At 42.2% G+C, this 15,838-nt stretch overlaps 1 protein-coding gene across 7 annotated transcripts in view; it reads left to right on the top strand.

Annotated features, from left to right (window-relative positions):
* Positions 1-3,606: 3,606 nt before the first annotated feature.
* Positions 3,607-15,838, top strand: part of SDK1 (sidekick cell adhesion molecule 1) — a 387,953-nt gene continuing 375,721 nt past the window's right edge. Inside the window, exons 1-2 of one of the 7 annotated variants that reach the window (XM_038151581.1) lie at positions 3,607-4,019; positions 4,503-5,873. In XM_038151581.1, the coding sequence (XP_038007509.1) occupies positions 5,414-5,873 (460 nt within the window). In that variant the 5' untranslated portion in view covers positions 3,607-4,019; positions 4,503-5,413. Of the gene's footprint in view, positions 4,020-4,049; positions 4,092-4,125; positions 4,228-4,502; positions 5,874-15,838 lie in introns of those variants that run through there. The other 6 variants (XM_038151583.1, XM_038151588.1, XM_038151585.1 and 3 more) reach the window with 6 other exon arrangements.

A 15,838-nucleotide genomic window follows, 5' to 3' on the forward strand; every position in this document is an offset into this window, starting at 1 on the left:
TGGAGAAAACAAAAATTTGTCATTCTGTTTGTTTGGGGGCTTTATAAACTGACACCACATTAAGTTATTTAAGGCCAGTAAAATTTAATGGGAGTTTATTCTTGCTCTTGCAACAGTGTTTGCTGCAGGAGATACTTCCAGAAGGGTGGTGAAGTCATTGCCTAATGTCTCCCTTGAGACATCCAGCATATAATGGGATACTTTTTTCCTTCTCTTCCAATGTTTTTTATTGACGTAGAAGCATATTTACTTGATAAAAGCAGAGCAGCTGGCTAGTGTCCCTCGGGAATATACCCTTGCTAGGGAAGATTTTAGCCCCCTCCCAAAAGTTCATTGAATTCAGGTTGATTTAATATGCAGAAAAACCTTCCCATTTGAAAGAAAGTTACTTTCTACTTGCAAAGTCATTGTTTTCTAAAGCACTGTCCCTCTTGGGAGAAAAGGAAAGGCAATATAAAAACCCTCTGGGACTATCATGTGGTAGTCAATAAAATTGCTTGTCCTGAATTTTGCACTTTAAGCTTTTGAGTGAAGGAAAATGGAAGTGTAGGAACAACCCATGGAACTGTTTTCAGGTACCAACAAGATCCAAACCTTCTATGCAAGGAATTAAAAATAGTAATTCTTCCACATTACTTATGATGAAGACCTTACTAGAATATCAACTTTTATTTTGCCTGTTATAGTGTTCATATAGCTCTCCATTTAATTTTCAAAGGTTTTGGTAAAGACTTTTACTTTACCAGTTAAATTTTCCAGGCGGACTAAGTCATCAACAAAGAAAGTGTGCTGTCGAAAAATACCACATTAAAAAAATCACTGATTTTTATTTTTATATATATAAGAGAATGCAGTATAATTGTTCGGCTTACAGGACTAAACCAGCCAAACAAACCATAGCAATTACCTGGCTAAAAACCATCACATTTGGCATAATCTAGACCCCAGCTGGGTACCACCCGTCAATGACTGCAAGAACCAGAGACTGCATGAGGAGACACAGCAGATCCCATCAACCTGCTGCAGTGCTCAATAACAAACAAACCAAAAAACCGAACAAACCCCCCAACAAACCAATAAAATCTTAAAATCATATAAAATTATTTGCACATGAGAACGCTCCATCTGTAGGAGTTCAGCTAATTCCAAATGCTAAAGAGCCAATAAACTGTGCCCTAGGAGATATAAAGGCTTGTAAAAAGACATGGGTGAGGATTTCCTGCGGAAGTAGTTCCATGATTTCACTTTCTTGGCTAGAAGACTGCCTTTCCTTAAATGGCCTCTCTTTGGTAGTGGAGCCTTTTCTTCCTTTCTCTTTTGTCTCATTATCTCACCGCATTTACACCTCATTTCAAATCACAACCGTCATTGATAAAAGGACTTTAAACCTTCTGGTTTCCCACCTTTAAATAAAATTAACTAGATTGCTTCTTTTGTTCCAGTATTTACTTTCAAATTTCCTGAGAATTCATCTTTTTTTTTCTGTCTTTATGACCACCAGATTTGTTGTTTCTGGTTTTTCAGGTGGGAGAGCTCTTCTCCTACCAGTATTCCTGCCATATGTTTAACTGGTACACGCATGCAGGATGGAGAAGTGGTTAAAAGCTTTCACTAATCTAGATAACAAGATTTCAGATAATTTTTTTTCAGGTATGAACACTATTAAGTACGTTTACTGTAACCAAGGTAAAGAAAAAAAAATCCAAACCATGAATTTTGTCCTCTTAGATGTGCTCATTGTTAAAAATAAAAGAACAAACTGCAAACATTTCACCCAAAATGTCAAGTATGAAAGACATCATATTTAAATAAGAAAGCAAGGCCTGAGTGATGAAAATAGGTTACTTTCCTGTGTTTATGTTTGTAGATTACCTTCCGAACCTTATGTTTGCATGCTGAACAGATTTAAAGGGCTACAAGGAAAACATGTCAATTTCAAAGTGAAACAAACTTCCAGTGAAATTGAGCAGTGTCACAGAAATGAGCATTTCTCCTTTGTAGCACCTTGGTTTCAACAGTCTGACAATGATTCTTTCAGCAGACTTTTCACAATACTCTCATAACCACTGCAAACTGCCTCCCTTAGAACTTATAAGGAAGCACAGGGGGCTTTCTTAGATATCAAACTGAATTTGAAATCTTAAACTGAAATTTCCATCAGCAGCCCTACATTCCTTTGTTAACAGTGCTTTAAAAAAATACCAAAACAAAACTGCCCAACACACAATTAAATATATTTTCCATTTCCAGTTAAGGCAAATCAGTCCCACCCAAATTTACTGGTTAAATAAAAAGAAGGTTTTTTTTACGCTGCAGTAAAATAAGTACTATTAATGGTGCAATGGGAGTTACAAACAGATTGTTACTTCCTTGAGGTCAGTTCTGAACACAATCTGGTTTCAGTATGCATTGTTCTCAAAACGGACGTATTGCAGGGAAAATCATAAGCACCGAGTCCTGATATGTGTAGATAATTATTAAAGTGGTCTACGCACAAAAAAAAAGGAAAGTGTGACGTGACAAGCACAGCAGAATCGCTATTTTCACTCTATTTACCACAAGGAAGAGGCGGCTGGTGCATGCAGCACATACCTCTTACCAGGAAAAGGTGCCACAATAAGGAGGATTTGAGTACAGCAACTTCTTGAACACAGGAACAGGCTGGCACACAGAGGGATAAAGGGTGGGCAGACAAGAGATGTCATAAAACTTAATAACCTGTTGGATACTAGAAGAAGCAGGGACTGGCGTAGGAGGGAATCTGGCAGACAGATGTACCTGGGAGATAAAAATGGGAGGGTCAGGAGGAAAAGCTGCCCTGCAGCTCTGGATGCTGATGGGTGGAATGGGTTGGATAAGGAGGCAGCTGAGGGCCAGGTGTTGGGCACTGCCAGGAACCAGGGAAAGTCTTCCCCTGCACTGGGGTGCAAACTGAAGCTGCTTTACCTTCTTGTATGCTGTAAAATAACAAAGGCTTGAGAAAAAGGTGCTTTCTTGGGCAACACACCTGTCAGACACCCATCACACCGGCTGCGAATAAAAGGGGAAAATGACCTTGTGTTTGATGCGATAATACACAGTGTTTGCTGCACAGCTCCATCATCACACACCGCCTCTCAAAAAGGCAGAAGGAGCAGGAGCCAACCTCCAACTTTGGCTCTGCCACCCTGCAGCCCTCGCTCCCCTCCACGGGGCACAACCGCACCGCGCTCAAGAACGCGGCAGCACCGCACAGCCCAGCGCGCAGGGACGGGGTTAACTCGCACCTCGGGGCTCCCTTGGCTCTGTCACCACATTCCTGCTGCTCGCCCTCCGGCGCACGGGAAGCGCGGCCGCCGCGGGGCGCGCCCGGGATGAGGCGGCGGCGGCGGCGGCGGCGACCCGGCCTGTCCGGGCGGGCCCGGCGCGTCCCCGCCCGCGGCACCGCCGCGCGGGCCTAGGGGGCGCTGTTAGCGCGGAGACGCGGCGGCGGAGCGCCCCGCCGGGACCGCGGGGACGGGGATGGGGACGGGGACGGGAACACCCGGCGGGGACCGCGGGCCGCGTCCCCTCAGGGCCGGCGCGCGCGGTGGGGTTCGGAGGGGGCGAAGCGGGGCGCGAGGCACAGCCCCGCTCGCGCCTTTGCGCGGGCTGCGCGCGGCCCCTTGCGCGCGCGCGCTGCCCGCCCCGCTCCGCCGCCCAATGAGCGTCCCGGCCGGAGGGAGCGCAGGTCCCGCCGCGCCGGCGGCGTGAGGGGATGGGGATGGCTGTGCTTGTGTCCCCCTTCCCGCGGCTGCGGAACCTGCACTAAAATACCCCCCCCCGCCATCCCCGCACCGCCCAGTCCCGGCAGTGGCACACGCGTACAGATACACACGCGTACAGATAAACACACACGCCCACACATCCCCTCAGCCCCGCGCAGGATGCGCCCCCCCCCCGCCCTTCCCGGCCCAGACACGGCCCCGCTAGTGAGGTGTAGGTCAGGGGAAGGTGGGCTGAGGCGCTGTGGGCGGGAGAGCCGTGCGGGGAGCCGGGAGGTGAGCCAGCAGCGCCGCTGCCGGTTCGGAGGGAGCTGGGGGGGAGCCGGGACGCGGGGCGGGGACGCCGAGGTGGGCGCGGGGGGATGGTGGGGGGCGCGGGCAGGGTCGCGCCGCGCCGCCGCCTGAGGCGGTGAGAAAAGTTGAGGCGGCTTTCGGGGGCGGGGGCGAGCTGGCGGGGCTCGTGTTTGATCAACTTCGCGCTTAGGTGCTTTGTTTTTAACTCGCCTTTATCCTCGGTGCACTTCTTTTATAACTAGTCCTATTCTTTCCTTTCTTTTAACAAGGGGGGGGGGAGGGAATCTCCCACGAAAGTTTTCCCTTCACGGAAGGCGGGACTGAAACAATACCCCGATGCTTTGTTCAAATATAAAACCTCCAGCGCTTGCTTTCCTTTTTTTTTTTTTTTTTTTTTTTTTTCGGTTGGGTTTTATTGCCGCCGCTGCCGCTGTTGTGATCGCGCTTTCCCCCTTGTGTTTACAGCGCCTGTGAGGGAGAGACGCTCGGAGGAAGGACCGGGATCCCTGGGCTGCATCAGCGCAGAGAGCCGGAGCCCGGCTCAGCAGAGCTGGGAGGATTTCACCTTGTTGCTGTTTGTTTCGGGAGATCTTCGGTCCCCCCACGCCGGACACTGTCCAGCTGAGGATTTGCTTCCTTACTGCGTCCACAACCGGCCAGAGAAAAAGCGCTTTCTCTGTTAGAGGTGATTTTTGTCGTGGTCTCTCTGCAAGGAGAGGATCGGCACCAGCCTTCGAGGAGGGAGACAGGATCAACTGAGGTTTTCCCTACCTCCGGCTGAACGTGAGGAGTTCAAGTGACACCGGCACCGGCCTGTGGCTGACTGACTGCACAGCGAGCTGGAATCACAGCCGGAGCTGCTCGATTTACCTGCTCGAGGACCCTTCAAACCCTTCTATTGACGGTAGAGATTTGTATTCCAAGGAAAATCGGATTAATATAAACTATGCAGAGCTTTGCGGGGATATCGGGAGACTACTCTGTCTGCATGGCTAATCTTGAAATTGTCTGAAATAAATCCTTAGCGCAAGGAATAACGAGATACTTTCAATTAGTTTTTTTTTTTTTTTTTTCCTTGTCGCTTTCTTCCCCTCCTGCGAGAATTTAACACTTCCATCGGAGGGTTTTTACAGGAGAATGGGACACATGCTGGAGAACTCACCACGCTCCACAAAAATGACGGGGGTAACAGTTTCCATCACTGTTGCGGTATAAAAGGTTCTCTTTGGATTGTCTGCTGGTGGCTGCTAAGATGGATCAGTTTCTCCCTGTTCCTGTTTGCGATGTGCTGAAGGATCCGGATTTACTGACATACTGACGCCCATGAACTTACTCCCTCTCTGCTGAAGGCATCGGATGTGACAGTGCAGAGAAACATGTGTTTCACATTTCTGACTGGTTGTTTTGGTGCAATCAATACCTCCACAAGAAACATTGACTTAGGTGGCGACTGTCATAGCGGGAGGCACACGGAGCGCTGCTCCCGGCTTGCAGGCGGAGCGAGCACAAATCAAAGAGCCCGCCGATCCTGGCAAGTGGGGGCTTCGCTTCCCCCCAAAGCGCGGGGCACAGGCTCCCGAACCTCCTCAGAGAGCCCGGCCCGCGGGTGCGGAATGGGCGATGACCAAAGCGCTGTCAGGAGTGGCAGCCACTCGGATCGGATGGGCATCAGTGAGGCAATACCGGTTGAAAGAAAGGTGGATCGCGAAATTATTGCCCGGAGGAATAGCAGGCGAGGCGGAATGATGATAAAGTTAAACTTCTGTTTCATCTTCTGTCGGGGATGGTGGGCGTTTCTGTTGCTTCAGCTCCACATGTTGCAAGCACTGGCACAAGGTAGGGCTAGAGACATTTTTTGTTTATAGAAATGCTGCATCCGCCTTCTGAGAGGAAGGGAATCTTGCTCGGGTACAGAGAAACCCTTTTACTTTTATCCTTATCAGAGATAAACTGCAGAATTCGCACTGAGCTGATTCATGTGGGAATGGTCGTTTCTTACACACAATCGTTTCTTTATGGAGCAGGGATTTGCAAACTGTACCTTCATGTTTCTCTCCCTTTCTAGTCCCATCCTTATCCTATCCCAACCTCCCACGGAGAATCACAATCCTGCTTTTTAAATTTACTTGAATGCATCCGTGCTGTTCTTTCAGGCAGCAAAAGAGTTAACTGCTGGGTTTGTGTGTGTGTGTCTCTGTGTCTGCGTGTGTGTGTTTAAAACCACTGTGCTCTGAGATAAGTTATTAGGAGAAGGGGAGTCATAAATCCTCCGACTAGAACTAAACCAGGCATGTAAAAGGAATTCTTTAAACATATGAGCACTATTCTGTGTGAGCCTCGGTCTCAGCATTGTTCATTTCTTTTGGATTGCCAAGTAACATTTACCCGAGACAAAAACTGCAATTGATTCGTATCTGAGCATTTCCACATCAGAGATCCTTGCAGTCAAATGAGTCACTTGTAAACGAAGGGTCAGAGTCGACCAATAGACTTTAAATACCAAGTGTCAGTCACTTTGCATGTAAATTCCCTTCTCAAAAAATTGCCAAATGTAGCCTAATTCTTAATAATCCTTTGACAGAGTAAACAATAAATGGCAGGCAGAAGCATTACAGTTGGCTGCGCCAAATAACACGCTGAACAAACGCAGCTTTCACTTTCTTTGCTGGGTTGAGTTTTATTGCTGTGTGCATTGTCTGGCTGAAGTGGGGTGTGCTGGACAATGCAGAACTGTATCGTGTGGGACCAGGAGTTAGTTATTAAAGCGGAAGTTAATACTCCATGAAGGGGAATAGTCTTTGTGTTTTAGCTCTTTGTTTTCAAGTATTTCACGGGGAACAACGGTGCATTCAGTTGTAATAAGTGGATGGGGCTCGTGTTGAGGAAGAGGAGTTGGAAGCCAAGTCTGCTGTAGTTTGTCTGCTCTGGGTTTACTGCTGCATCCTCGGAAAGTTTGGAGCCGCAGGATACAGAAGAGATTTAATCCAGTGTTTTATATAGACTCCACCCTCATAAACCTTTCTCAGTGCTTTGTTTATGCTGTCACTGCTATTCCCAAATCACTTCTGCTGAGGCCTGCAAGCCCTAACAGGGTATTGTTATCCTGAAACAAGCCATACCTGACATAATTATCTCCGCAAATTAAAATTCACATCACTTTTTGCTTTTTTTCTTTTGGTAGTTGTTGTTGATAGGTGCCAATATGATGCTTCATGTTGGCAGAGAAATGCTGATGATTCTTGCTGCTTACATTAAAAATAATAATAAAAAAAATCATAAAAGGTAGTTTAGGTGCCAGGGATTCAGGAATCATTTTAGGTGCCAGTCTTTCTATGGTTAGTGGTAAACTAGCCACCTTACTGGATTAAAAGTGAATTGAAACTTTTGTTTAGCCCACAGTAGAGCATAATTTTTCAATCGCTTATTTCAGATTACTCAGCATTTGCAGTAGTATCAACTTGAGGTACTGTATCACTCAGGGAGTTATGTAGTGTATACAAACTATCCCCCAAAAAAGTCCTTACACCAAGTTAGTTTTGAGTAACTAAGAGTATTTAAGGCAAGGAGGGGAAGGGAATAGAATAAGATATATTATTTCTGAAAAATATTGCAACAGATAAAGCTATGAAGTGTAGAAGACATGAAACAATGAAAGATTAAACAATTATGTAATGCAGAAGCAAAATACATTTTAATTTTTATATAATGCTGAAGATTAGACTTAGTCCTCTTAAGAATTATTTGACACATAAACCAGTGTGGAGGTCTTGATGTAGAGGGCTTTTATTGGAATTTTACAAAATTTGTATTAATTTATAACTTACGGTTCTTTTTGCACTCTGAATTCTAATGGATTCTAAGACATTCATAATTTTTTTGCAAAAATTTACTTTAGAGAGAAGATGACAATATAAAAGTCCTTCATGGAAATGGGAATTCTGCTACAGCCAGAGAAGTTTCTAATGGAATGATGTGGTCATATGCATGAGAGAATTACATGACTTCAATCATTCTATAAGATAAAAAAATGAACATTCTAAATATATGGGCCATGGCTCTTCTGAATGAATCATAATACAATGTTATAACCAGCTAATGTTTCCATAATCACTATTCCAGCATTAAAGACATAAGAAGTATTTCAGGCAAACTGAAATGCAGGTTCTTCATTCCTAGGAAACAGATCAGGTAAAGTTGTTGAGATCAAGTATCTTATACTTCATGGTGAACAGAAGAAATGAGTTTCAGCTGCAACAGGTTGGTTGAGTATTCTCTAAACTTGAATGATCATTCATATGAAAGCTCATGGTGAACTGTAGACAAAACCACTCGTAAATTCATTTTGTGCTTAGGTCTTCAGCTGTTCTGTCTTCCGATAGTTGCGTTACATATTTCAATATACAATTTATCTGCTTTCTTTTTCCTCTTTAAAGTGAGTTTGATGAGTCTAAAATGTCCATTGGGTTGTTGTCCTGAGTAATAAAGGATGCTCTTTGAACCTTAGTGGTGTTGTGCAGACCTTCTCACAGTGGGAGTGACTTTCCAGGTACAGAAGACAAAGGCTGTGGCCTGTCCCAGGCTGGGAGTGGAGCTCCCACTCCTGTAATGGCCCGGGCTCTGCACAGGGCCCCTCACACTGGGGGTGTGTCTGCACTGGCCCATCTCAGAAAAATTAACCTGTAAGAGTCCCCAGAGTGTTGCACATTCCTTTGTTTACTCAGCTCTCTCTGCCTGCTGGCCTCTGCCACCAGCCCTCTTTTCATGGCATTTTTATTAAATGATGTACGAGATGCTAGTTAGCCTCAAGTCATCGTGTGTCATCAAATAGTGATGAGATGCTAATTGATAATCACTATAATTATCAAATTAGACTTTGTGAGGTGGTGGTAGGAGTGAATCATTTGGCCCCAGTGGCTGCCTACTGTACTTGGAGGAACATCCTCCTGCAGAGTCTGGCTCAGGGGTCTGCATGCCTGGGCAGAGTCCTGGGAATACACAGAGCTCCTGCAGCTTTGGAATTTATTCCTTATGTATGAGATTAACAAACACGGATGCCTACTGAGGTACAAAATGTTTACTAAACTACTGGAATATTTGTATGGAAATAGAAAAATTCTGCTTATTTAAAATAGGTTGGAAGTTGCTAGAGGGTACTCTACATGCATCTTAATGGATTTAAGTACTTTCCCAATGTCTATCTTTTGTTAAGGAATGAAAGAATACTTTGAAAATATATTTCTTTGGATTGATAGCTGTTGTTCAGAAAGATTTTAAAATAGATAAAAGCAGAGCAAAGCTTTAAGCTTCTCCAGCAGGAGCCTGGTATCTTTAAATATTAAGAAAGAGAAGCTTGTCTGATTTTTCTTAGTTTTATAGCAATGGAACCATAATCTTTTTATGCTACTTAATCAAATCTGTATTCAGAATTCTACAAATACCTGAATGTACATTTAAGGTGATATTGATATGCATTATGCTTTGAAAGAAGCCATAACCCAGTAGATAGATGAAAATGTTTCTGGGGCCAAACTTCCTTAATTCAAATACTTGATCTGGTGTATTATAAATATGCTGAATGTAAGAAGTCTTTTCAAGCAAATTTCAAATTGCATTAGGTGCAGAGATGATAAACAACTTGCATAGAATATTTGGTTGTTAGGAGGATGGAGAGATGGTAAAATGTTAGGGCAATTCCTACTGGAGAGTGAAAAAGATTATGAATTCAATGTAGAAGGAACCATTTCTAATTCCAGAAGACTCTGTTACTCTTTATTGGATACTCAAGATTTTGTATTGGGTTTCCCTTTTGTGTTTCTTTTCTTTAGAAGAGCATTTTAAGTATGTGCTACTTTCAAGCAGTTGAATTTTTTGTGTATATAATTATAATAATTAAGCAATTGATTTGGAGGAGTAGATCCAGGCCCAGTCTAAATAGAACTGGGGTGGAGATGGTTGGCATTTTCTGTGGCCAGATCATGCGACTTCTCGCTCTCTCTACTGTGGTAAATCTTGGTTTGCTTTATATGTTTATGTTTTGCTGGAAAAGTACCTATTCTTAAGACTTCTTACAGCAAGTTCAAAGAGCTGTGAGCACATAATATTAACATTCCAAGCGCAGTGTTTCAGAGGATTTCTTGAGAGTGCAGTGTAATGGTCCTGTTAGAGCTGAAGGGAGACCATAAGTAATGGGTGTTTATTATCATTGTGTTCATGCACTGCCAGGAGATGCTCAGAGCAGGAATGGCCTGGGTGTGGAGAGAGGCTGTGGTAGCTCTGCTCTGTGGCTTTCACCTCATTAAGAAGAACAGAAGGCAAATCTGTGTCCTTGAAAAGTTGTTCTGGAAGGTTCTGCCATCTCTGCATAGTCATGTATTTTGAATAATGAAGGCAGATCTTGTCTAATATTTTAAAAATTGCTTAAACAAACCACAGAAATACTAAAAAAGCAATTTCGAATGAGTTATCAGGAAGCTGTTAAATGAAGGGATTGGACTTTTGTAGATATGAGAGGGAATTTTTTTATTGTCTTATTGTTCTTATCACCATACATGTACAAGTCTGGAACACATTCTTGACTCCAAAGATTTCCATGCATGTATCAACTTTCTGTACAGCTTTACTTGAACATCACATTCTGGATGGCCTGGTTATTTGGTCCAGCTGGACGTTTGTGCTGTGATGAATCTGTGGGCTGACTAGAGGCAATTACATTCCTCATGGAGCAAAATCTTGTTCATGCTGAGTTCATTACAGAAACAGGCCTTTCCTCCTCCCTCTGCATATGTACATACATACCATATATTTAAATAGCTTCTAAAGAACAATTTGATGATATGTTGATATTTTCAAAATTGTATTTTCTTGAAGTTAAAACATATGAAATAGAACAATTTTTGTAAGATTTATGTAGAGATTATAAAATGCCAGAAGTAAGGTACCTTTGCATCTTTAATACAAATTCTTAATGCGTGTACATGATGATTAAGTTTAAATTGTTACCTATTATTTTTCCTGTCTACACCGTCAGAACTGAGACTGAGTGCTGCCCACTGATCAGTTTTTCAGTATTTTGTTTTCTTGTCAGTGCCTGGCTCCATTTTTCATTTGCTTGAAATCTTTTAAATTCAGCACAAGAAGACTTTTGTGTGAACCAAAGGAAGAACTGTTAGCAGCTATAGCATGGCATTGGATTAGGCTACTTAGAGTTATTACAGCTGGAGAGCAAGTAATTGGTGAGATTTGGGTTCTATTTCTGACTATCAAGTGAGTATTTTCTAGTGAATAAAGACTCTTCGCTGCACGTGCCTCAAAGATGACCCTTCACCATGCACAGAGCTCGAGTAGAACAAAAATGTAACTTCATGGAAAGGCCTGTTCCCAAAGAACTTGGGGTTTCTGAAGTTACATCTGCCCCTGGAGTAAATACTTTGCGATTCCTTTACAGACATGGCCTTTGGAATGTCACAGCCCCAGAAGGTTCAAAGGGTGACACGGCTGAGAAGGGAGGAGCTTTTTATTTTAAAGTGATCCCAGCTTCATTGCTTTTAAACATACATGACTGGGTTTGTAGGATCTGCTCATGGCACAGATTCTTGACTTCTAGATGTATGTGATACTTGTATATCATATCTTGAGCATTTGTATTTTTGGTTTACAAAGATAGATTTTTGTTGTTCTGCCTTTGCTACAGAAAACAACAGATCTATTCCTAGAATAGACACTGGTCTGTTGCTAATTGTGTTTTAGCAGTGAAATGCCCCTGAGGTGCAATACCAATGGCAGCCTCACTAAGATTAGAAATGTAGATCTGTAGGCTTTTTAAGGGGAGTGTTTTTAATTTTCATCTGTTCAGCTCCCTGGACTCGCACAGACTCGGGTCACACTGGCACAGTGTGGGACACACAGGCACATCAGGGACAATGCAAACGAGGTGACAGGACAGCCTGGCTGGGCCATGACCCTGGCAGTGTTTCTAAGATCAGCTTCAGCTGGGGGGGAACTTACCAACTCTGACAAAACACAAGGCAATGTACATGGCCTGACTTCTTACAAATACGTGGAGGCTGCTGCACCTGGGGAAAGATAGTGAAGTGAGGTGGTTTAGAAGAGTTAACTTTAGTTTTTTTCTCTGAAAGTCCCTTTCAATGGGTTTCTCTCTCTGTTGGGTGGTCTTCTCAACCCAAGTTTATAAGGTAGATGCTAAATTTAAGTAATATGAAAATTCCCCTTAATCCCCTGATATATCAATTCTGTAGGATGATGATAGAAATAATACCTTTTTCTTAAAAAAAGAAGAAACTTTGCAACTTCAGTTGCGAATTCCACCAGTATTACTTTGTAGTGTTTCTATCTAATGCACAGATTCAGAGGGTTAAAAAGGGGAGGTGTGAGCTCCAACAGCTCTGATTAAAGGAAGTCTTTAACGGCACTTAATGCAGGATGTGGAAGTGGATTGTACAATCTTACGTCACAACATTCAGATAACTTTTGAAGTGTCATTTTTATAAACAATAAAGCATTAGAGCTCTTTATGCAGATAATGTGATTCTTTAATCCTGTTTTTCTCATTTCCATGCTCTGTTGCGGCAGCCTGAAGAGAAAGTTGATTCTGGTAGATAAATCAATGTCCCTTAGGTCTCTTTAAACCACTTTATGGTCTTTTAAGCCCTAAGCCATATATTTTTCCTAATAAACTCCTTGGTCTAACATGTTACCTAAAAAATAATTTGTTGGGTATTGCTCTCTTGGACCAGAAAGTAGAGAATGATGATAACATAGCTTCAGTGTGTGTTGCCAGAAGAGTCCCACATTGATTCCAGGCTGCAATTGAAGTTTGTAACTCATTATTACACAAAGAACCAGAAGATCTGGTGGCATTGCTTTCATCCTCAGGTTCATATTTGTCAAATTTTATGTATTTATTAGCTGAGAATGTTGGGGCTTTCATATGTGATTTTGGCATTGAGTTCATAGGAGATCAGCTCAGTAGCAATGCTACTTTTTAAGAGAAGGTGCTAAGGCAATAATGGAACTGTAGTGCAAATATTTAAAATGTTTAGACACTTAGAAAAAATTATTTTGTTAAACTAGTGCTGTTTGCTCACCTAACATTTGTGCTAAGCACAGACTCAGTTCTAACACTGTCGTTGCAGTCTGGCTGCTGCATTGGGGAATGAATGTCCCTGTTTCTTATTTCTTATCTGTCAAAGAGTGCAAAGGCCATTAATGACTAAATACTTTGAAGTAACTAAATGGTATATGATTATTGGAAAAGAAATATATGGTGCAGTGCCATACCTGCAGTTCAAGGAGAATACATTTATCATAACATGGAACACATTGCTGGAGTGTTGAAGTGCTTGGGTGGAGGTGAAGGGATCTCTGCATCAGTATTTCTAAATGTGTGTACTGATAAGTCCTCTTGAATCTGTGCATGTAGAGGTACAACAAACTTTTCTTGTTTGTGACTGTTTCCTTTCCTTCAGGGTCAAGAGATTGAATAAACCCAGATCCTGCCTATCATGTGAATGTAACATTTGCAAACCAGCCCCTTTGTGCTCTCTTCCCCGCTGTCCATGTTGTTGAGGAGAAAGTCGTTGGCACTTCTGTTTTATGTTGTGATGCTAAAAAAACTTTTACAGCAGCTTTGCTGATAGTGCTCTGGCAATGCTGCTGTGCCGTGGTGAAGGCAGTGCTGTTGTTTGTGTGCACATCCATCTGTGTGTCTCACCCTTCCCTCTGTTGTCTTTATCCCTTTGTCTCAGGCTGACACAATGTGCTTCTGCTCTCAGATTAGTGCTCCTCCGTGCTGTTGTCTACAAGTAATGCCTCCTGCCAGGGACAGGCTGAGGAGGAGGCTTAAACCCTCTGATTCTGCACTTGCAATGTGGAGCAGATCCCACCGTGATCCTCTCCCTGGGCACAGAGTGCCTTTTCTAGGACACGTGCATTGTGTTAAGCAGGGCTTTTATTGTGCTGGAGGCCTTGTCATCTGGAGAGCAGATGAGCAGGAAGATTGTTTAATGGTAGATTATCCCAGCATTTTTTAAATGTTAGATAAGTCTAAGAGGCGAGACATCAAGAACAGTAGCTCCTGTGTTTCACCTTTTGCTGGTTTTATTGCCATGAAGACATTAGATTTGTTTTTGAAGATGGAGTAGCTGAAATTAAAAACCATTTTAATGCCACTGCAAACACCAGGTTTTAAGATAAATTCTATCAACTAATTTCCCATTTCTCTCTAGAATTTCTTTGTTTTTACAAACATAACTGTTTACTTGTGAACAACATCAGATGTACCTTAAATGAAGAAAGATATGTGGATTATTGTTAAATTAGTTTCTTGCATCGGCATGTGCAACCATAATCTTCTAAACTGCTGTATTTTGACTAGAAAGAATATTTTCTTTTCATCTTAAACTTCATTTTTAGGGTTATGTTTTGTCTTCTCTCTTGGAACTGCTATGCAAGGCTCTTAGCTTTTAAGAACTAATGAGAGGTCAGTGTTTTGTTCTGGGGTTTTTTCCTCCTCTTGAAAAGAATACATATTTTATATAGTAACTTCATAAAATTAGTCAGCTGAGAGAAGGTGGTTCTTGTTCACAGAGCCTAATCATGCTAGTGCTCATTATCCATAAAACAAGGCTAAAATTTCACTTTTAGGTGTTCTGTTTCAGGGAAATGGGAGAATAGGTCAATTGACTCTAGCTTAATTCAATTACAAGATAGGCAGTGATGCTATTGTTGAATGAAATCATCAACAAAAAAATTTCAAGTGACTCTCAAGATAAACCTCCCATTCATACTCAAGTTTGAAGCAGCAGTGAATAACAAAGCAAGATTTGTATTTTGAAAACTTTTTTCCCAGCTGTTTATGTAGTACCTAACATCTTCATTTCCAGTTTCTCTATACAAGTGTTGATAGCAATCTTACTCAGATTTAATTAATTATATATGGCTTATTATTAGCATTTAATGGGTCAAATATTTAAGCATATTTTTCTGAATCTTCAGTTGAGAATTCTGAGTCGATGGCACTCATGTCAAACTCAGAATTTTAAGTGCTGGTAATTCAATATTACATTCACTATGTAAATGCATCATAATTAAAATGATGCCTTGTCAATGCCATTCAGGTTTCTTGTGAGTATAATTTTCAGCTTTCATATACTGTATGTAGCTCTGTTTTCTCCTACCCAAAACCTGAACAAGACATATTTATGGTGTACTGGTGTCAGTAAAAACCTGCGGTGTTAACTGTTGTGCCTGTTTAAACTCAAAGAGTGAAAATCTTACTGCTTCTGTTCAGGAAGTCCAGGTCAAATCTAAAACTTAATTTTCAAAACATTTTTCAAATGGTTGAACTCCCGTATATAAAAAATACTGGAGCAGCCATTTAGAAAAGACAAGATGGCTCTGCAAGTGATCCCATGGGCAGATATGGGCAGTTCTTATCCATATAATTGACAAGTGAAGTCAGAGTTTTCATGTAGCATACAGAAAAGGAAATGCTGAGTAATTTTTGATTTCCACACTTAACATGTGAACAAATGTTCATACATGTTGCAACAAATCTTGAAAGAATTCTTCATGTTCTAAGAGCCTTTCTTTGGAGCTGCAGCACATCATAAACGCTGCTAAACCCACTTCTGTACAAATGGTCACTAGACTGGAGTAAGTGCTAGCTGTCACTTTGTTAAAACTAATGGCTTAATTACTCATGTTTGCTTGAAATTCATTGCAGTGTGAAGTGATTAGGCATTGGTGCTTTGGTAAATTATGGCATATTGCACATTTTCTGT

This window comes from Motacilla alba, chromosome 14, assembly GCF_015832195.1.
Source record: "Motacilla alba alba isolate MOTALB_02 chromosome 14, Motacilla_alba_V1.0_pri, whole genome shotgun sequence".
Taxonomy (NCBI): domain Eukaryota; kingdom Metazoa; phylum Chordata; class Aves; order Passeriformes; family Motacillidae; genus Motacilla; species Motacilla alba.